The sequence below is a fragment of the Colletotrichum destructivum genome, chromosome 7, assembly GCF_034447905.1.
Source record: "Colletotrichum destructivum chromosome 7, complete sequence".
In the NCBI taxonomy this organism is placed as follows: Eukaryota; Fungi; Ascomycota; class Sordariomycetes; order Glomerellales; family Glomerellaceae; genus Colletotrichum; species Colletotrichum destructivum.
The window spans coordinates 2,757,143-2,778,823 of record NC_085902.1 but is presented as its reverse complement, the minus strand read 5'-3'; the positions used below and the strand labels follow the sequence as shown (position 1 = coordinate 2,778,823).

At 47.8% G+C, this 21,681-nt stretch overlaps 5 protein-coding genes across 5 annotated transcripts; 3 read left to right on the top strand and 2 right to left on the bottom strand.

The window, feature by feature from the left end:
• The first annotated feature begins 255 nt into the window (after positions 1-255).
• CDEST_11386 (Putative short-chain dehydrogenase/reductase SDR, NAD(P)-binding domain superfamily) lies at positions 256-1,414 on the top strand. The gene has a single exon (XM_062927542.1). The coding sequence runs from the start codon at positions 509-511 to the stop codon at positions 1,409-1,411; it is 903 nt and encodes a 300-aa protein (XP_062783593.1). The 5' UTR covers positions 256-508; the 3' UTR covers positions 1,412-1,414.
• Position 1,415: 1 nt separating this feature from the next.
• On the bottom strand, positions 1,416-4,011 carry CDEST_11385 (Putative major facilitator, sugar transporter, major facilitator superfamily). Its single transcript, XM_062927541.1, has 5 exons — positions 3,811-4,011; positions 2,932-3,738; positions 2,415-2,876; positions 2,243-2,334; positions 1,416-2,188 (listed from the first exon to the last, which is right to left on the bottom strand). The coding sequence occupies exons 1-5, from the start codon at positions 3,857-3,859 to the stop codon at positions 2,000-2,002; spliced, it is 1,599 nt and encodes a 532-aa protein (XP_062783592.1). The 5' UTR covers positions 3,860-4,011; the 3' UTR covers positions 1,416-1,999.
• A 2,329-nt stretch (positions 4,012-6,340) lies between these two features.
• On the top strand, positions 6,341-7,126 carry CDEST_11384 (uncharacterized protein; the record flags this gene model as incomplete). The annotated part of the gene is made up of 2 exons (XM_062927540.1): positions 6,341-6,373; positions 6,425-7,126. 2 exons carry the CDS (start codon positions 6,341-6,343, stop codon positions 7,124-7,126), a joined length of 735 nt encoding a protein of 244 aa, XP_062783591.1.
• A 2,438-nt stretch (positions 7,127-9,564) lies between these two features.
• CDEST_11383 (Putative PAP/25A-associated, polymerase, nucleotidyl transferase domain, nucleotidyltransferase Trf4) lies at positions 9,565-12,592 on the bottom strand. Its single transcript, XM_062927539.1, has 4 exons — positions 12,354-12,592; positions 11,198-12,263; positions 10,432-11,140; positions 9,565-10,371 (listed from the first exon to the last, which is right to left on the bottom strand). Exons 1-4 carry the CDS (start codon positions 12,511-12,513, stop codon positions 10,090-10,092), a joined length of 2,217 nt encoding a protein of 738 aa, XP_062783590.1. The 5' UTR covers positions 12,514-12,592; the 3' UTR covers positions 9,565-10,089.
• Positions 12,593-13,408: 816 nt separating this feature from the next.
• Positions 13,409-14,929, top strand: CDEST_11382 (uncharacterized protein; the record flags this gene model as incomplete). The annotated part of the gene is made up of 1 exon (XM_062927538.1): positions 13,409-14,929. Exon 1 carries the CDS (start codon positions 13,508-13,510, stop codon positions 14,927-14,929), a length of 1,422 nt encoding a protein of 473 aa, XP_062783589.1. The 5' UTR covers positions 13,409-13,507.
• Positions 14,930-21,681: the final 6,752 nt, after the last annotated feature.

Genomic DNA, 21,681 nt, shown 5'->3' with positions numbered 1-21,681 from the left:
TTTTGTCGTTCGACAGTGGTCCGAAATCCCCTCGGCGTGCCGCGCACATGTCTAGAAATCCCCCATTCGCAGCACCGGTGACGTACCCCAACATCCAAGGAACTCCAAGGGTCCATCCCCCCCGCACTCGGAACCCCGCCACCGGGTTGAACAGACCCGCATCGGACGACAGTCCTCCGTTAGGTGCCCGAACACCACCGCTGCCGCACGGCATTCTGCCATCCTGTCATCAACCCCCCCCCCGGGTGACGACACATTGAAAAGAACCCTCTGACGACCCGGACCATCCAATATACATCGTACATGATATTGAGCAAAACTCAATTTCACCTCTATCTCTCTCTTTCTCTCCCTTACACCCATTCTCACCAGAAAACCTCACTCCCCTCCCTTTCGGACTACAAACTTTCGTCCATCCATTCCCATCTCACCTCATCTCATATCATCTCATATCATCTCATCTCATCTCCTCTTATCAGAAACACACACACACACACACACACACACAATGGCCGAACCAACCGCCCGCGCCGACCTCGCAAGCCGCCAACTCCCCTCCATGACCCTCGCCACCGGCCTCCCCTCTCTCCCAGGCTCCTCCGCGTCCCGCACCGCCTCCGCCACGGACGACCCCACCACGCGCTTCGCCCTCCCCGGCACCGCCGTCATCACCGGCGGCACCGGCGCCATCGCCAACGCCGTCGCCCGCGCCATGCTCCAGCACGGCCTCGCCGGCCTCGCCCTCCTCGACCTCGACGTCTCCTCCCCCGCCGCCGCCGCCCAGGTCGCCGCTCTGCGCGCCGAGTTCCCCGCTACCCGCGTCGACGCCCACGCCGTCGACGTCACCGACGAAGCCGCCGTCGCCTCCGTCCTCGACCGCGTCGCCTCGGACCTCGGCGGCGTCGACTACCTCGTCTGCCTCGCCGGTGTCGTCGGCTGCGTCCACGCCCTCGACATGCCCGCCGCCCAGTTCCGCCGCATTCTCGACGTCAACACCACGGGCGCCTTCATCTGCGCCCAGGCCGCCGCGCGCCTCATGGTCCGCCAGGCCCGCGGCGGCCGCATCGTCCTCACGGCCTCCATCTCGGCCCACCGCGTCAATTTCCCGCAGCCCCAGGCCGCCTACAACGCGAGCAAGGGCGCCCTGCTGCAGCTCAAGAGCAGCCTCGCCGCTGAGTGGGCCCGCTACGGCATCACAGTCAACAGCATCAGCCCGGGATACATGGATACCGTGCTCAACGAGGGCGAGGGGCTGCGCGAGGCCCGCGAGGTCTGGGCCGCACGGAATCCGGCCGGCAGGATGGGCATACCCGACGAGCTCGGCGGCGTCGTCGTCCTGCTCTGCTCGAGGGCAGGGAGCTACTTCAACGGCAGCGACTTGGTCGTCGACGGCGGTGGTATCGTGTTTTAGAGTGCGAGTGATGTGAATCAGGGCTGTGGAGGGCTCGGAATGCTACAGTGGATAGATCAGCTGGAATAGGGATAGGGATGGTAAAGCGATAGGTCTTTTTGTTGTCCACGTCGCCGCATGATTTCCCATCGGCTAATCTTAACATGCTTGCACCGCGCAGCGGAGTCGATGCCCAAGCTTCAAGAGGATGTGGAAGAGGAGCTCGGGAAGACTCAGTGCTGATTGCAGCACTCCAAACCATGAAACAACGAAAGAAGGCACGTTGCTAATATTCAGGCCCAGAAAATTGGTTCGAAAAATAATTTTTTGCTATTCCTGCGCAAACGGCACAACCGAGGCTGATGTCGCGGCAGCTGTTGTGATTAATAAAAAAATGATACTGCCCAACTTTCCAAAGCGAGTGAGACTCAAAGTCAACGTTTTTGAGCACACGGACGGTTTCTGGTATCTTCCGCATATTCATCCATCCGCTCATGAAATTCTTTGACACCCTCCTCCCAAACGGCCCATTCCATTCATTACAAATACTTCCTGCTACCCATCTCTCACGCTGATATTACAGTATATAGGTCAATGAAGATGTCTGGCTTAGAGCGCGGACTTCTCGGGCTCGGCAGCAACCTGCTGAGTCTCGGTGTTGTTGTTGGGACGGCCAACCTTGACGTTTCCGGCGGCAATCTCGTTCTCGAGGTCGTCGAGACGCGACTTGACCTGGTGGCTCTTCCAGGCGGGAAGGCCGGAGTTGAAGACGTCGTCCATCTCCTCGAGAGTGAAGCCCTGGAAGAGAAAATTAGCGGTGTTTTAAAGACAGGAGTCAAAAAGTCGGTTTACCTTGGTCTCGGGAGCAAAGAAGGCGGTGTGGAGGAAGGCGAGGGCATTGAAGGTGGCGAAGATGTAGTACATCTTGAAGTTGATGTTCCACACTGCACATCACTGGTCAGCATCTGCGCAACGATAAGGCGACGACGACGACGACGACGACGACGACGATAGGTCAACTCACGCAGAGGAGGAACGGCAAAGGCCAAAACCATGTTCCAGAACCAGTTGGTGCTAGTAGCCAGGGAGACGGCCTTAGCACGGATCTTGCTGGGGAAGATCTCGGCAGGGTACGTCCAAGAAACAGGACCCCATGTGGTGGCAAAGGTTGCGACGAACAAGTAGGAGCAAGAGACAATGGCGGCGGAAACGGAGTAATTGTCCTTGACGATCCAGGAGACGGTCTCATTCTCGGAGGTCTGCGTCTCGGGAGTGTTGGGCTGGCCGTAGTACTGCTGAAGTGCGCCGGAAATGAACAGCCAAGTCATCATCATGAAGGATCCGCCGACAAGCAAAGGGCGACGGCCGAGCTTGTCAATAAAGATAATGGCAGGCAGGGTCATCAAGACGTTGATGATGTACTGAATAGAAGCAGTCAAGAGCGGGTTGCCGATACCGGCTCCCTGCATGATGTAGACGATGTAGTCTGGAGAGCATGTTAGTCGACTTCCGTCGCAGGTACGTGCAGTCGGGATACTTACACATCATGATGTTCATGCCGCACAATTGGGACCACATCTGGATGCTCATGCCAAGCAGAACGCGCTTGTACATGCGGGGGGCAACAAGACCCTTGAAAGAGCTGATGTTCTCCTCGCGCTCGAAGCGAAGGGCCTCCTCAATCTCCTGGTACTGGGCCAGGACCTTGGGGTGGTTGACGTCGCCGTTGCCGTGGAGGTGAGCAAGAACCTGCATGGCCTCGTCCCAGCGGTCCTTGCTGGCGAGCCAACGCGGGCTATAGGGGAAGAAGAAAAGACCGAAAAAGAGGATGACAGCGGGGACCATTTGCACACCCCAGGGAATGCGGAAAGCAGCAGTCGGCTGGTTGGGGTCGGTAGGACCGCCTCCAACGCCTTGGGCGGCACCGTACTGGATGAAGTACTGGATCAGGATACCCCAGGTAATGGCCCACTGCTGGAGCGATACAACGCGACCACGGATCTCCTTGGGGGCAATCTCTGACTGGTAGACGGGGACGATGGACGAGGCAATACCGACACACATGCCGGCGACGACACGACCGACGCAAAGCATGCCGACGTTGACGGCGGCGCATTGCAGGATGGCGCCGATGATCCAGAGGATGCAGGAGAACTGGAGGGCGACCTTGCGGGAGTACTTGTCCGCGATGAAGGACGAGACGAGAGATCCGGCGAGGGAGCCGGCCGGCATGGAAGCTGTGATACCGCCCTGAGCATACGATACAGGGTTGTTGAAGTAGCGCTTGTAGGCCTCGGTTCCAAGGACACCACTCATTGAGCTGATATCGAAGCCGAAGAGACCACCGCCTACATTGCAGTCAGTACTGTTTGTTTCGGCTCGGACGAGAGCCACGCAAGGGCCGGTCAGCGGTCACATACCAATGGCGGCGAAGCCGCAAATAAAGTAAACGTTTTGCGCCTGATACATGGTGGCGATTTTCGCACGGAGGCGAGTGTTTCTGGTGTTGTATTCAGTGGCGATTCGCTTCTGATGATCCGTCGTGTCTCGGTAGGACGAGATGAAATTGTGAGGTCGGATGCGTCAACGAAGAGGGGGGCCTTTCTTGACATTTTGGACGAGTTCGCAGGTGGGCGCGGCCGAAACTTTATGTAGAGGGCAAAAGGGAGGTGAGTGCTCTGAACGGTACCGCTGCGTGTACCTCTGGACGCAGATCGGGGGCGACCGTCGACATGTCGTGCAATGAACTCCGAGTGGCATGGCGGTACCGACTAACGAGGACGAACCCCCGTCGTACCGGGATGCGGCGTCGACTGACATTGGACTGGCCGGTCGAGGCTATCGAAGGGGGGACCCTGGCAGAGGGATTGGACGGACCGAATGCAAAAGGTTGGCGCATGGGGTAGACAAGGTTGATGTGGAGGATTGCCCGTCCCGTGGTATCTGATGGGTCATGGGTAGGACGCGTATGCGGAGAGACAGCGAAGGGGGTGGACGATCAATCCTTTGGTGGCCGGTTCGGCGGTTCCTGTCGGGTGTTGAAAGTTGGGCGATGACGGGTTGGACGACGGGCTGGACGACGACGTTGACTGTGATTGCAAAGACAATGCGGCAACTGGGCCCTCAGCGCCGTGGTCAAGGACCGGAAATTTTACTCTTTGCAAAAAGGTCGGGACACCGTGACTAGCACAGGCTCGAATATGAATACGGGGAATCTGTAGGTCTCAAACGCCAGAGCACCCATCGTTGTGGCCCGGGGAGGGTCGGGGCCTCAAGGATCGTTAGGGCTGGGTGTGGGAGACGAAATGCCGAGAGTCGAGTTGCTGACAGGATTGGATGATTGTTGATGCTGGCAAGCGAACGGCGTACTTGTTTCTTCGTGTTCGTGGTGTTGGAGACCAGGTTGCGGGGCAACATTGCAGCGAGCCGAACGGAGATGAAAAAGCTCAGCCAGGTCCCATCCCTAAACCTACCTACCTTACTTTTAACACCTTACCTTAGTTATGTACTCTACCTAGGCGCTTGGGTAGGTAGGCAGCCAGCCAGCCGTAGGGGGCAGCAGGAATCTCGGCTTACGGGAGTCTGGTGGCTTATGCTGTGTTCCCCTTGTGTCGGTGCAGGCAGTCACCACCAGTACGCCATGCTCTGCTCTGCTCTGTGCTGTTGTGTGTTGTTGTATGCTGTACTGCCGGCATGTTCAGTGCTTGTATCTCTCCGTCCACCTGGAAACGAGGACCTTGACGATGTAGTGGACCGACTGAGAACATGGATGGGCTGGCCAGGCTGCTGTGACTATCTGTTCATTATCCATCCGTACATAGACTACTTGTCTTGTAGGTGCGAAAACTTGATTCTTACTAATAGCGCATTCATTTGGTTTGCTCGTGGGCCAGCCGCCAGTTTGCATGCACAAGAAATGAAGATAGATTGTTAGTTGAATTACTAGCAGTATCCGTACGTACCTGCTCTTAGTCGAGCTCGACAAGCAAGCAACTTGCAACCAAGTCCAGGCGCGACAGCTGGGGATAGGTACGTGCCCTCACCCCCCGGTTCCTGCCGTTTCTTTTCGGTCTTGATTGATCCCTGCCGTGCCGTGCCTGCCCCTCCTACCTCCCGCGTGAGTTCATGACACACGGTCCAGGTCTGACAGGGGTTGGCGCCAGTTTTCCCCCCTTCGGACCCACATCGACCAGCGGGCCAATCTTCGTGGACGCCTTCCCCCACACCGACTGAGAGAGAAAAAGCCACAAAAAAGTCAAACTCAACGCAGGTGGCCGACCGCATTGGCAAGCAGGCTGCGGTGACATGCACATATACATTGTACATGAGTCCGAATACACTCGTAAGGTGTAGTTAGATAGAGTAGGAACGAGCAAGGGGAAAAGAGGATGACCGAAATTTGGCTTGTCAACCATCCAAAACGCTGAGGGAGATGTCATCGTACGGCGCTGATGGCGGCTGTCAGTCGGTGAGTGTTTGGATGTCTATTCGGGCTGTGGTCCGACCATACGGAACATCCGTTTGTCGCCAATTCATTGCTTCGGAAGAAGAGACGGAGACCAACATGGATATGACGCACAATGCAACAGCTAATCGCCTGTGGATGCTCCTTATGACGCGGCCCAGAACTCCGACAGTTTTCATACGTATAGAACCTAGGACCTAGGCAGGACGCAACCGTAAGTCCAGAACATACATCATATTAAAGATGCCACTGGTGCTATGAGCTGCAGAAGGAGATGAGCAAGGGACGACGCTGAGACTCAACCTGCCTGCCAGCCAAGGGAATATTCCTTTCTCATTCGAACACGGTCAGTAGAGGAATGGAAGACACGCACGAGGTTGCTTGTTGGCATTTCTTTTCCCGATTCTTTTCACTTTTCATAATCACGGGACAATGCAGGGCGAGGGCGAGGGCGAAGACGAGGAAGGAACGAAGCGCCCTGTAAAATGAACCAGTTCCTCCCAAATCCCCCCATGCCGGTCGGTCTTGTTTGATGGCCCCACCTCGTCAGACTCTAACATTGCTCCAAGGCTCCCGCTTCCCCGACCTCTCCTACGTCCCCATCAGTCGTCTCATACTCTCTTCTGACCTCCTTCTCATCAGCTCACAGGCACAGGCACAGTCACAGTCAGTCACACCCACATCTCACCCCATTCCACCCGATCCTTCACCCCACAATCCCACTACTCACAAGCGAACGTCAACACCATCTCATTCGTCGCCGTCGCAGTCATCCTCAAGCCACCCCCGCCTCATCTCACATCGACCCCCCCCCCCCCTTTGGACGTGGCAGTCTGCACATGCTCCTCTCAGCAGCCATCGACCAGAAAGGCATCGTCACTGTCCACTGCCGCCTGGCTGCCGCCGCCATTTGCAATTTGCCTGCCTCGTGCCGCAACTACTACTGCACAGCGCCCGTCCTCCCTCCTCATCCGCACGCCACACCTCCTCCGCCTTGCCGCGATCAAATCGAAATCCTTTCCTTCACTGGTCCTGGCCTCTCCACTTCTTCCCTGAGGGACGAGCTCGAACTTCCCCAAGCACCCAATTCTGTCTCCGTAGCAAATCCGCCGAGCAAACCGCCGCTCGTGCCCTTCCAACGGCTAGCCAGCCATGCACACACAAGTCGCCCTTTTTTTTTTGGGGGGGGGGGGGAGGGTTTAGCTCCCCAAGGAGCCTCGACTCGGGCAACGGGCAACGGCCGCTTCGTCTTAGGCCTATGCCGCCTGTGAGTACCAAAACCTGTCCTTCACCCTCTCCGTCAGCTCATGATTGTTCCCAAACAACATGCTCCCGCGGCCTCTTGCGGGGGAAAGCCTCCCGAGCTGCGGGCCCCTCAGCTTGGTTCTGTTCTTGTTTGGCGGGTCATCTCTCGGACCACCTCTCCGACTCGGGCTAACCTGGACCCACACCTCCCAACGATCCCAATCTTGACATTCGACTCTTTTGTCGGCTTTCGACTTGCCTCGAGACTGTTTATCCGTACTGCGACAGAGAGGAGGCCCATTCCCATTCGTCTCGGCTTGGGAGATACAGCAGACACAACTCCGCCGCCGCCACCTAAATATCGATTGTCTCGAATCTTATCCTCCTCCGTTCCTTGCGGATTTGTCATGAACTCATTGGTCGTCGTTGGTTTTCTGACCGCATTACCTAAGGCAGAGCCCACCGATGCAGCGTTAGCGCCAACTTCTGTGTCAAGATTGAGTGTGTCCGCCCCCTCTCTCCCCGGCCCCCAGCGCGTCCCCGGCATAGTCGCCGGGGGCCCTCGCCCGCCGCTACGCTACGCGATTATTGAATGGTCCGCTTGAGGGGCATCGCCCGCCAAACGTCGTCCAACTTTGCTTGCACCTGATTCTTTCGAATTTTCCTTCTCTAACTCTAGCCTTATCCGATTCTGCCAAGCCAGTCTTGGCATTTTCATCAGGGAAAGCTTTTTCTTCCCTGTCAAACGGTCAAAGATGAACCTTACGACATTGGGTCCCGCTCCTTGAACCGAGACCGAGAGAAAACTCTGCCCCGGCCGAGGTACGCCGTAGACGTACCGAAGAAGGACCACCCGCCCCCCCTTCTCCCGCTTCAAAGGGGGTCACTTGATGCCTTTTCCGCCGGAGATCGACACGCCCAGTTGCTGCACACGACGAACTACTAACCCGACAACGCCTTTCTAACAAGTTTTCTCCCTCCCTACCGAAGTCTGAAGCAGCACTGAATCCTTCAGAAGGCCCGGTTCCAAGCTGTCTGATAGAGTTGAAGGCTTCCCACGCTGCAACGTTACCCCGAGGGTGGTGTCGGGGTTGAGCTGCCAAGCTGAATATCCTCTTTTTTCCATATCCGGCCCCTCGCTTGGTGCTACACACCAAAGGCGACGATGGACGGCCGTCTAGGTAATCACCTTGAACTCTGGAGTCACAGGAAAAGAGCTTTAGTACCGCCCGAAGGGCCCAGTTGTCATCTCAATTGCGATCGCTCTAACGTTCCGTACGCCTTCCTGGGTCGTATACCACCCTGCCTGCCTTGCCGACCGTCTGGATGGGCCATTTCACCCCGGTCCGACGCCTGTACAGGTCGAAGGAGGTTTCGCGTCATCCAACCATGCCAGGCTTGCATCTCGGTAATGAGGCGCATGCACCGATTGCATGTTGCCTTGCTCGTGCCGGACTTGCAGGAGCACATGACCCAGATTATCAGGTGAGACCAGGCGAACTCAGATTTCGTTTACTTGCATATACGACCCTATCGTCAACGCTACTCTGAACCGGCAATGCTTCCCATTGTTCACTTCACGGCTCTTCGCTCTTTGCTTGCCCTCTGCTTGACTTCTGCCATTACGCCTGTCGATAGTTTGCAGACGCGTAGGACTGGGCAACTGTCGAGCGAGAGACCAGCAAGCAGATAGATGGGCCCAGGTCGAGCCTTCGAGGAGATGGTCTACGGAACTTCCAGAAGTTCACGGACCTACCTGCATGGGCCAAATGGCACGTGAAGGTACAAGGGTAGGCACCAGAACACGATGACCCCTTCGCCCGTCCGTTCCATCGGGAGCACTTTGCTCGGAGAGACACACGAGGCTGTACGGAGCCACTTTCGGCAGGAAAGGGGAGCCCACCGTACTTGTCTCACTCATGTCTGCCCCCTGTGTTCATGCTCCTGCCCATGCTCAGATGAGGTTGAGATACGCAGTCATGGCGGTCCGGTCCCTCTCAAGTTCGCACGGGCACAATGCTCATATATGAGACCATGGGACAATCAGCAATCCCGTGACTCTCCCTCTCTTTCCCTCTCTCTTTCATTCGTAGCCTCTGCACTTGTCACTCCCTCTCCGCACCCGTGCTCGAGGCACAGCATGCGATGAGAAAAGCCACCAGCACCCCGAGGAGCACTGGCTTGAAGAGTGTTTATTTGGTTGGCGAGTCCTTGTACCAGGCCCAAGCACCCCACGATCTCGGGGCTGCGAGGACCCCCCTCGTCGCTGCGCAGCCATCTCGCGAAAGAGGGCTGCATAATATCTGTGACTGATCAGCGTAAAACCAAAAAGTAGGCCAAGAGTCGAAAGCTGCCAAGGCCACGGCAGGCGGGCAGACAGGGCCGCTCATGCTTGGATCGCATCCCGCCCCTGATGAAACGATAACGCTGCATCGGTTAGCTAGCAGCGTGTAAGCAGTGATATGAAGAAGAAAAGTCCATGTTCATTTGAGAGACGCCCACTAGGGCTGGGCCCGATGCTGTGGTAGCTGGTGCAGAGACTTGAGAAGGGGGCGGCTGTGTGGCGAGATACGCGCACGACGCGGAAGAGACCGGGCCTGCAATGTCAATCCTTGTGGCCGCCCCAAACCCTCCACGATTTATCATACAACTCGTTTCGGACGACAAAAAATGAAAAATGAGCACAAAACAAAGTGAGAACTTGAAAAATAAAGCCCAAGTTCGGCTCGACGGCTCAACCCCGAGTCCGATGACAAGGGGAAATGGTGGAGTGGGTATCGTATGAAAGAAATAGCCGCCTCTCCTTGACTCCGTCTCCAAGCTGGAGCTTTGCTGCTTCCTCCCCTTTAAGCAATGAAAGCAATGGTTCCGGTACCCTGAGATAATTCGTTTCCTTCCGACGGATCATGTCAAGTCCACAGCCTCCCTGTGTCAATAGTTTGAACGGCAATCTCGGACAATCTCACACAAGACTGATGATACTGCTTCGTCATCTGGCGTCGTACAATTTGCGAAGATGCGCGCGTTGAAGACGGAATGAAGAGTAGTTGCCGGCGTAGATGGTCTCGAGGATGCTGGCAGATCTCTTGGCGCGGGAGCTCTGCTGGGTAAGCTCGTTCATTCTCTGCTTCAACATGCTGTGGGCGATGCTGAACTCTTCCAGGATTCGGCCGGCATTGCTGGAGCCGCCAGAGATGTCGTTGGCAGGGTTGTTAGGATCAATGACGGAAATGCGATCCGTGTTCTTGTACACGACTTCACGGACTCGGGCCTGCAGCTCAAGCCTGGTTAAAAAGGAGCCAGCAACAAGCCCAATGGGTTGAAAACGTACCTTGTGCATGTATCCCGGGGGCTTCATGCGGATTGCTGTGTTGACATAGTCGAACCTGTTTCCATAAAGATCGAAGAACTCCATGAGCATTTCACCGAGGTGGTGCTCAGGAATGAGGTTACGGCTCTGGACCTGGGGCATGAGCTGCAGCATGCTGACAACCATACAGGTCACGGTGAAGCTACCAATGCCTCCGTTGACGGGCTCGTTCAAGCCACGCATGGCGAGGAAGTGCTTGATCATGGTGACGAGGATGGGCATGGCCGGGAACTGTTCCTTCCACTCAGCGAACGTCTTGACAGCTTGAGGACCATCAAGGCGGTCGAACGAGATGTCGACTCTGAGGCCAGTGATGCTGTCGATGTACTTCACAAGAGGCACCTTGGCGCTGGCAATGAACTCCATACTGTTGTAGTGGGTGATCTTCTTTTGGGAGAGGAACTTGCCAAATCCTCTCAGCGCCCTGATGCCGAAAAAGTTTGAATGAGCGCCATTAAGCCAACTCTGCGCACAGACAACCAAGTCCATGTCGGCTGTAGGCAAATACAAGCCCGACATGTAAGACCCAAAGGGTCGTACGTCACAGTCCTTGTAGAACTGACTTGTTCTGAGGGATCTGCGGAGTCGCTCCACAAGCTGGGTTCGCATCTCATGTTCGAAGTCACGGGGTCGAACAACCTCGTAGAAGTCGACAATCTCCTTATGAAGCCTGTGGAAGATTAGATGCGGTGTCGGGCGAAAAAAGACAAAAATCGGCCCAACTCACCAGACGCTCATGTCAGAAGTCTTGGAATGATCGGCTTGGATCCAGGGGGTGGGGTCCTCATCCTTGGTGACCTGCCACTCTGGCAAGATAGCGCCGCCGACAGGCATCCTATTAACCTTCTTCAGAGGACCGTACGTAGGAGGCTTGATGTGGTCGTCAGCGGTGCGCTTCCGCGAGCCTAAAGCGTCGTCGGCCACGAGGGGCTTAGGGGGCAGGCTCGAGGGCTTATTGGCGGGCGTAGACGGTGCTGTCGAGGCGGCCGATGCGTTGGGGGCAGGTCGGCTGTCGCGATCTGCGCGGGGGCCAGAAGGAGGTTCTCTAGCGATGCCGTGAGACGACTGCGCAGGGGGTGCAGGACAAGGCGGCGGAGGAGGAGGAGGAGAGGGGGGAGAGGGTGGTTCGGACGGCGGGAGGATAATTTCTTCTTCTTCGTCGGCGTTGCCGTTGTCGTTGCCGCCAGGTTCGTCGAGATCGAAGGAAATGAACTCTTCTGCTTCCGTGCTGGCAGCGAGTTTGTCGGCAGCAGTCTCGTCCACTCGCGCCTTCCGAATCATCTTCACCATATCCTTCTTTTTGCGCTCGGCAGCGTCGGGTGGGGGCAAGGCCGTGTACGGGTCGGGATTGGACCACTTGGGAATGCTGTTGCCCGATTCATCGTTGCCCGAGCGGCGGGCGCGCTTGGTGGAAGGCTCGCCCGATTCACCGTCCGAGTTGTCAGAAATTTCCATATCAGCCTCTTCGTCATCCGACAGCTCGTCAACATCTCTATAGACTATGCCGCCATCGCCCTCGGCGACCAGGTTCTCGTCATCGACGCCATCGCGACGGGCGCGCAAGAGCTCACGCTCGGCCGGGATGATCTTCTGATATGTGCCTCGTCCGCGACCACGGAAGGGTCCGCCACGGGCGCGTCCAGCCCTTCGCCGGTCATTTCCCTGATAGGGACGATATGAATCTCCTGTGGCGGCCTCGCCTACGCCAGAGGGCTTATCCATCCGAAAGGTGAAGTCGCCTTGGGGTGGGCGGGTATCGGGTCTGTAGCCATCGAAGGCTCCGGATCTGCGGCCTGCATCGGCTCCTTTGTAAGAATCATAATGGTTGAGACGCCGTGGAGGGGATCGCGATCTGCTAGAACGGCGATGTCGCAGGTACTCACGGTCCTCAGGCCACGGATTGCGCCAGGTGTCTCCAGCTCCAGGTGGTGGCGGATGATGGGATGGGCGCGAATCGTAGCGGCCATGGTTGCGATTGTCTCTTGAGTTGTTGTGGCTGCCATTGCCTCTGCGAGGCGGATACGAGGGTCTGTATGAGCTCATCGTGGGCGCGTTGTGCTGTGGATCCTGGTGTTGACGCGTTGAGAATGCCGCAAGCCCCAAGATTGAGTTAAAATTCGGGTGGCCGACGTCAAGGACAAAGAATTCCCGCGCACCCTATGCCTATCGATAAAGCAGAATGCACGTGATGTTCTTATCGGTAGTGGGGGTGTCTGTGACGTCGTGTCACTAGTGCTGCCCCACTTGTATGTTTTCAGCAAGTCTTGTTACACAGCTCAAGGGTAGCTGGGCAGTCCTAATTATGTCAGTATGCACAAAGCAGGTGAGAATGCGTGAGAATACCTTTCAAGTCAACGCTATACAGCGCACAGGAGATTTGAAGTGCCCAAGGTCTTTGCAAAGCATACAGCCTAGGACGAAGCTTGCAGTGCTGTAGTCCCTGGACAGTTGCCAGGCCTCTTAGCTAAGCAAGGCCAATATGTCCTTTCTCCAACAGCCATCTGTCCTATGCCCCTATAACATCTAATTTGACAAATCTGGGCCAAGCTGCACAGGTAAAGCTGGGTGCGCAACAGAAACAAAAACCAAGACACTGAACCACTGTGAATGGCCTCAACTCACCCAGTTCAACCGGATATCGAACCCCTTGTGTGACCGACAGTGTATGAGCAGACATAGCCAATACTTCGGATACACGAAATGCTTTAGCTCACCTTCACTCCTATTAATATCGCCTGTGTGCCCAGTACATAACCACATTAGCCTCATTTCGCCCATATATCGAAGTGGCGATTCGCAAATCTTAAGGCATGTTAAGCTTTACTGAATACGTATCTTCAACTTCAGTTAAGCCACACGGTGAGTCACCCAAGAACCTGGACAGGTAAAAGTCTCCAAAGCCGCCCGCCAGGATCAAAAATTCATCTTTGCGTGTAACCTTGGACTTTCAAGCTTTTACACCGCTACATACCAAATCCCATCCCATCCCGAGATCTCAATATACCGACTCCCTATCACGATCATTAAGAGGGAAAATATGAAGCTACGTTCAGAGACTACGTACTCGCTGGACGACGTCAACAGTAATCTTCATTGGGCAACCTTGCCAGCGGAGATTCGAATGATGGTTTTGAAGGAGCTTGAAGGGGGAAATGGACGACATGATTTGTCATGCTGGGCAAGGGTTTCCAGGGAATGGCAAGCCTTCTTCGAACCGCAAAATTTCCAAGACCTGAAGCTTCAATTTCCCGGTTTCGATATCGATGATTTGAACTCAATTGTCTACGGCTACCGAAGAAATCACGTCAAGAAGATCTCGCTTCATGTGGGAACTGAGGAGTACGACACTACCGACAAGTTCGACGAACCGGAATCCAAGAACACGATCAAGGCAAACAATAAGCTCTTCTCTCAGGCTCTGAAGAAAATCTTCTGTTCTCTTTCGAAATGGGACCATAATTCATCCACAGGAGGTATTGAATTCAAGTTGAGCGCGAGCTCCCCTAGCGATGTAGATCACCCTTGGAAGCACCGCCTCAGGCCAACTCAACATGATCGAAGCCGTATACACTCCTTGAACTCCAAACGGCGTCTTCTCGGCAGCTTGCTAGACCTCAGCTCTGGTTCCCTCAAGCTCGCTCAGGTCCCCATTATCAGACGCTTCTCAGTAAACCAACATTGTTACAGGAGTCTGTCGAGGGCGGCACTAGCGAAAATTCTTTCCAGCCTATGTTGTCTCCAAACCATCAACTACGAGCCGTGGCACTCAATTGGTTTAACAGGGCACTTTCCACGCGACGCGGCGATCATCATTTTGCTAGAACATGTGAGCAGATCTGCCACGGTCAACTCAGTGCGTCTTTGGGAGGCGCAATCTCCGATGCATGGAAACCCGCGTTTTCTCAGGTCTGTCAACGACGACCTTATATTGCCGGCGGTCAATGCAAGTTACAACCTTCGATGCTTTACTCTCTGTCACGCCATCGACGCGAAGAACTTTTTTCAGCATGTGTCAAGGGACGTGTCAGGGGAGCCTGCCGAGGCATCTAATGATCTCCGCGTCTGGCCAACCCTCAGTCAACTAGCCTTGACGACACATATTGGAGACCTGACTTCCAGCCCGACAATTTTGGAACGCCTGCTTCTGGGGGCAAGTCAAGCTGCTATGCGGATGCCTCTACTGAAAATAATGGAAATATGGGCCCCGGGAGCCGGTGAGGGTTTTATCTTCAGATACGAAGTTCGAAAAGATTTGGCGCTACTCACTGTGGTGGCATCATGGCAGCTCGCATTAAGCAAGGAGGTCGTGAAATCATGGAAAATAGTGGCATCTCACTGTGCGCAACGTGAGTTCGCCCACGAGATAAGGCTGGTGGGGTCGGGCACTACGACATCGAACTCACCATTCGCCTATTGTCGTAAATTGCGACTGAGAAAGCTACTCAGGGAGTGGAGATGACTGTTAAGGCTCGTCGGGATAAGTCTTCAAGCGTATAACGTCACATACCCACTTTTGGAACACCCCCCCATTTGGAACACCTAAAAATGCCTCATCTCCACTACCAGCCTCCTACTTCCTCCTACTTCTAACTATTACAACATTTCTATACCTTATGCAAATAACCTTATTTTTTCACTAGACCTTCCTTTATGCTTTATAGCCTAGTATACTAAAGATAACGTTAATTAGGCAATCTAAGCTGTCTGTAATAGCAAAAGCCTAAGGAGGGTAGCTTGCAAATATAGCATCCTAGTTACTACCTTTTATAATTATCTCTAAGGCACTTAAGTAAGGGTATTAGCATTTTCTAACTTTTAGAGGCTCTCCCCTAACTAAGAGGCTAAGCTAGCTAAATAGGTGTAAATCTAGCATGCCCTTAGGCTTGCTCCAACCTATTAGCAGGTAAAGGTATTTGCAGAAAGGATCCTTTATACTATAGGGGATACAGATCTTCTAGGAAAGGCATAGATCTAAGGCTTTAAAAGGAGAAACCTATTAATTAAGGTCTAGAGAAGTTGCCTTATAGACTCTAGATGTATTAATAAAGCATCTACTAAGGTTATTAGGGACTAGTTTAAGTATCTTGCTATACTAGAGATTAAAGGCATTAAATTAGCTAATAGATATAACATAAATAAGACTAGTATCCTTAAGGGGTAAGGATCTAATAGGCTAGTGCTAGGGATGTCTAAGATAAAGTCTGTCTACAAGAAACAGCTTAGATTAAGGGCATAGGTATCTATTATTAAATGCATCTCTGCCCTAGGCTATGCCCTAGATCCCCTTATTATATATAAGGGTAAGATAGTCTAGCAGCAGTAGTTTCCTCTAGATCTTAGCCCTTATAAAGGATAGCAATTTACTGCAATAGAGAATAAATAGACTACAGACAACACTGCAGTTAAATAGCTGCAAAAGGTCTTTATCCCTTAGACCCTCCCTTAGGGTAAGAAGGAGGCTAGACTGCTAGTTGCTAATAGCTATAGGAGTTATACAACAACTAAATTTATATAGCTCTACTATATTAATAATATCTACCTATTATTCTTACTACTATATACCTCCTATATCCTCTAGCTACTTAACTAGTTAGTCTTTAGCCTTCTAAAGGCAGCCTATAGGAAGAAGCTTAAATACCTTAGTTAGTAGAATAATTCTACTATTATAGGTAAAAAGAACTTTATAGGCTGTTATTAGAAGGCTTATCTAGCAGGCTTAATAATGCAGAACATCTAAAGTAGTTAGAAATATACTAGCCTAACTAAGAATAAAGAAGCTTATCTATAAAAATACCTATATGCTTAATTGCATATATCTTTATAACTAAAAGAGATATAAGTAAACGGTTTTAATATTTAGAATCCTTATAATTTTAGCTACAGAATAGTGTATAATTTGTCTGTATATCTTGTACATAAGGACTTACAGACATACTAGTCTGTATAAAGACTAGTACTAACATTCCAGGCAAGCCCTACATACCAAGGACTTTAACCCTACATACCAGATAAATACACTATACTATAAGCGTATTTTTACATATAATAATATGTATTAATAATCTAGGATTTTATCCCTTAGGCAAGAGTATAAATAAAGGGTTTTCCCTCTTCTATTTTACTTTAGAACTAAGATACTATGCATACAAGCAATATACAGACTTTCTGCCTACACCTTTAACTTACCCTTATCTGCCTTATCTTCTCCTTATTTTAGATATCCTATCTTATCTACCTACCCTATTCTTACTGGTTATGAGCCCAGCTTTGCACCTATAAGAAAGGATACCTTTATAACTACTCTTTTATACCTTTAAGTCTTTTAGACTTTACCCTCTTCCTAACTAAGTTTTTAACTTAGTTATATATTTTAACAAAAACTCAATCTTGCCAGGGGACGTACCACATTGGCTAAGGGAATTTTACGGAATTTAACCTTGGACCTTTTACAATCCATACCTTGCAAATCCATATTCAACAGAATAAGAGGGATTGTCTTACTAAGCAAGTTATACACCTTGCTATATTTTACGTCACTACAGCTCCGGACGATATATATCAACAACCAACACCAACAACCAACAACCAACAACCAACCCAACCTATTGGTTTCTTTATAATCCAACCAACAAAGGATTTTTCACTTTTTGCCTCAAGCTGGAATTGAACCCAAAGCCTCTCAATTGGTAGTCAATCAATTGAGTTAACTTAGTAGTTGACTAAACTACTAAGCCAACTGGCCTACTGTCTGGCTGGTGAAAGCTTTGGTGAAAAAGGCCTATATATAAGAAACTACCTCGATTTCTCCTATCCAACCTTTCCAACAACAACTTTACCAACAAGTACACTATAACAACAAAAAGACCACCGTTTAGATCGCCTTTTTTCAACCAATTCAACAGTTATATCTATTCTATCGAAAACCTCCTCCTTCTATCTCAAACGAACGAATACTACGAATTTCAACATATACCCTACCTTTATACCGATCCTTAACATCACCAATACCTAACAAAATCAACAAATCACACTACTATTCGAACCGCCTTTTCGAGCTCTATCTGAATATAAGCTCCCTTTTACAATAACTTCCTTACCCGATTTATAAACGATCGATTTCGAACCGAATCTATATTATACCTCTTTATATCTCTTTTATCTATATATAAAAGGATATATATATATATATAATGGATAAGGTTACGATTCCTAGACTATCTGGAAGCTTAAATTACTCTACTTGGGCAACTAGGTTTGAGGCTTTACTTATAAGTAAAGATATAAACTCCAGCCTAGAATCAGCCCCTTCTAATAATACCCAACGATTAGCAGATCAGAAGGTATTAGCTTATATAAAGCTTTTCTGTGAGGATAACCCTCTAAGGGTTATAAAAGACTCTATAACAGGCTATGAAGCTTGGAAAAAACTGAAGGATCTATATGAACCTACAGGATTTACCAACGAATATCTTACCTGTAAGGAGTTCTTTAATACCTCCCTAGAATCCTTTGATTCTATGGAAGCCTACCTTAATAAGGTTAAAGAGCTTACAGATAATCTAGCTTTAAAATCTATTGCTTTACCGAATCAGGTTATAATAGCATGGGTTTTAAACAGCTTAGATGATAGTTATGAAGGTTTTATTACCAATATAACTCAAGCTCTAAGGAAGGATCCAGAGGCTTATACTTTAGACTCTCTATTTGCAAATCTAATAGATGAAGCAAAAAGAAAGCCTATTAATATCCTCTATACCTCTAATAATAATATTAGAAATAATATTATTAAAAGAGGGATAAATAAAAAACCCTGGAAAAAACAGAAAGGGTTATTCTGCACCTACTGTAAGCTGAAAAGCCATATAGTAGAAGATTGCCATTTTCTTCATCCAAATAAAGCTCCAAAAAGCTGGAAAAAGCCTATTAATACTGTTAATACTACAGTAAATAAAATAAAGGCAAATAATAAGAAGAAACTGCTATATAAAAAGCAGAAAGCTCTTATAGCTAAAAGAGCTATAATAGAAGAAATACCCTCTAGTGATGAGGAAGATCCTATAGCTAATATAACTATAGATGCTATGGATCTAGATAAAGGGGAAATAAGTACCCTGGAAGAAGAAGAAGATCTTATAGATTTTGAAGACGTTGTGAGTAAAACCTCCTATAAAACGCTTAATAACACTTCTTCTAATAATATATATACTATAGGTAATATAGATAAGCCTATAGTAGATAATAATAGTGTATTTTGCTTAGATACTGCAGCTACAGTTAATATTATATATAATAAATCTCTTTTTATAAAAACAAGAGCTGTAAATAAAACTGTTAACTGGGGTGAGGCAAAACAACAGAAAATAAATCTTATAGGGGATATTGCTATACAATTTCCTAATAATAATAATATTTATATATTAAAGGACTGTTTTTATATGCCTAAACTTGGAATTAATCTTCTAAGTCAAAATAGTATAAGAAAGCTATTTATAGCTTCTTTATTTTGGAATAAAACAGTTACCTTAATAAATACAAAGGATAACAAGACCCTTTGTAAGGGGGTACTTAAGGATAACTTATATTACCTTAATATTAAAACCCTTACTTATAAAGAGATTAACTCTCTAGAGGTTGAAAATAACAACTATATAAATACTATTAAAACTAGTAATATAAATAGGAAGAAATATACCTTTAATAAGGTTAAAAATACAGATATTAATACCTATATTAAATGGCATAATAGACTTGGTCACGTGAATCCTAAAGTTATAAAAGCCTTAGAAAATAATACTAATCTAAAAGATAAAATAACTATACCTTTAGAATATAACTGTGAAACCTGCCTTAAGGCTAATTTTACTACTAAGGTTAATAAAAAATCAGATAATTATAATAAAGATTATAAATATCTAGAAAAAGTAGCTTCTGATTTATGTGGACCTATAACTCCTCCTACTTATAATAAATATAGATGGTTTATTATATTTCTAGAAAGATCTTCTAGAGAAGCCTCTATAACCCTTCTTAAATCTAAAGAAAAAGAAGAGGTTAATACTGCTGTATTACAGTATATAAATAAAAAACATATTAATAATAATAATATAATAAACTTTGATACTGATGGTGGATCTGAGTTTAATAATAACCTTATTAACTATACCTATATAATTAAAGGTATAGAACATAATATAAAGGTTCCTTATACACATGAACCTAATGGTATAATAGAAAGGGTTATAAGAACTATAACTAATAGAATTAGAGCTTTATTATTAAAAGCTAACCTTCCTTTATACTTATGGGGTGAAGCAGCTTTAACTGCTGTAGACCTATACAATATAACTCCACATAAAGCTATAAATTACAAAACTCCTTATGAAATAGTTAATAAGGAAAAACCTAATATAGATAATATAGTTACTTTTGGATCTATCTGTTACTATAAAAATCAGGATCCTAAGATAAAGAAACTAGATAATAAAGCTGTTAAAGCTATAGTCTTAAATAATAAGGCTAATACCTATAAGGTCTATGATTTTCAGAAGAAAAGAACCTACTGGACCCGAGATATAATAATATTAGAAAATCAATTCCTACCTTCTAAAGATAACAATACTATTAATAATAATAATAATAATATTAATAGTAATAATAATATACTACGTGGAAATAATATAAGTGGATTAAAAGACTTGAATCCTACTTTAGAAGAAGAAAATAATAATAATAATAATAATGATAATAATACTAGTAAAACCAGTACTAGTATAAATAATAATAAATCCAAGATAATTATAGAAATTCCTAAGCAAAATAAAAAGGACCTTCAAGACTATAAATGGGTAGCAGACCAAGAAAGAGCTCTTATAACTATAAAAGACTTCCCACATATTAAATCTATACTTACCACTATAAATAATAAGGATAATAATAATAATAGATTTAAAAAGGCAACCTTTATATTATCTATAAGTGTTTTAAACGTCCCTTCTACCTATAAACAAGCTATAGCATCTAATAATGCTAATAGTTGGATTCAAGCTATGGTAAAAGAGATATATAACCTAGATAATCTAAAAACTTGGATAATAACTACTCTTCCAGAAGGAATAAAACCCTTAGGGGGTAGATGGGTATATAATAATAAAGAAGATACAAATAATGATCTTATCTATAAGGCAAGGTGGGTAGTACAAGGTTTTAACCAATATATAGGTATAGATTACCTAGAGACCTTTTCTACTACCTGTAAGTCTGAAAATTATAAAGCTATATTAATAATAGCTATAAAATTAGGCTGGAAAAATAGGCAATTTGATATCTCTAATGCCTTTTGCCATGCTGACGTTGATAAAGATCTATGGGTTCAGTTACCTACTGGTTTTATATATAATAATAAAACTAATACCCTAGAATATAACTATAATAATGTTAATCCTAGTAAAATACTATACTGTAAGCTGAAAAAGGCTTTATATGGATTAAAACAGAGTCCTAGACTCTGGTATAAATTTTTAAGATCTATTATAAGCAAAATAGGCTTTAAAGAATCTCCTTATGATGAAGGGATTTTTCTAGCTAATAATAACAATATAAAAGCAGTGTTAATATGCCACGTAGATGATATGATACTAGTAACACCTACAGATAAAGAAGTAGAATACTTCTATAAGTCTGTTAATAAAGACTTAATAATAAAAGACTTAGGTATACCTAAAAAGTTTTTAGGGAATGAAATAACTATAGATAATAAAAATAAGATCTTAAATATACACCAGACTAGTTATATATTAAAAATACTAGAAAAATATAATAAGAAGGATATACCTTTTAGAGATAGCCCTGTTAATCCTAATTTAAAATTAAGGAAAAATAATAATCAGGCTTCTACAGAGGAAATAAAAACCTATCAACAACAGATAGGATCCTTATTATATGCTAGCTTAAAAACTAGGCCAGATATAACCTACCCTGTTAATCTATGTGCTAGATATATGAGTAATCCTTCACAGGAACACTTTTTAGCCTTAGAATATATATGGGGATATTTAAATAAATATCCTAGCCTTGGTTTAGTTATTAACTGTAATATAGACCTACAGATAATAGGTTTTACAGATTCTAACTGGGCTGGGGATTTAGATGATAGAATGTCTACTTCTGGTTATATATTTAACCTAGGTTATTATAACCCTATAAGCTGGAACT

Bases quoted from the DNA above. Each gene is read 5' to 3' on its own strand.
- CDEST_11385 (XM_062927541.1), bottom strand. From the start codon at position 3,859: ATGTATCAGGCGCAAAACGTTTACTTTATTTGCGGCTTCGCCGCCATT. The intron at 3,739-3,810 runs GTATGTGACCGC...ACTGCAATGTAG, and splicing joins TTGCGGCTTCGCCGCCATTG to GCGGTGGTCTCTTCGGCTTC. The intron at 2,335-2,414 runs GTGAGTTGACCT...AGTGATGTGCAG, and splicing joins CTTTGCCGTTCCTCCTCTGC to TGTGGAACATCAACTTCAAG.
- CDEST_11383 (XM_062927539.1), bottom strand. From the start codon at position 12,513: ATGAGCTCATACAGACCCTCGTATCCGCCTCGCAGAGGCAATGGCAGC. The intron at 11,141-11,197 runs GTGAGTTGGGCC...AATCTTCCACAG, and splicing joins ACTTCTGACATGAGCGTCTG to GCTTCATAAGGAGATTGTCG. The intron at 10,372-10,431 runs GTACGTTTTCAA...CTTGAGCTGCAG, and splicing joins CCCCGGGATACATGCACAAG to GCCCGAGTCCGTGAAGTCGT.
- CDEST_11386 (XM_062927542.1), top strand. From the start codon at position 509: ATGGCCGAACCAACCGCCCGCGCCGACCTCGCAAGCCGCCAACTCCCC.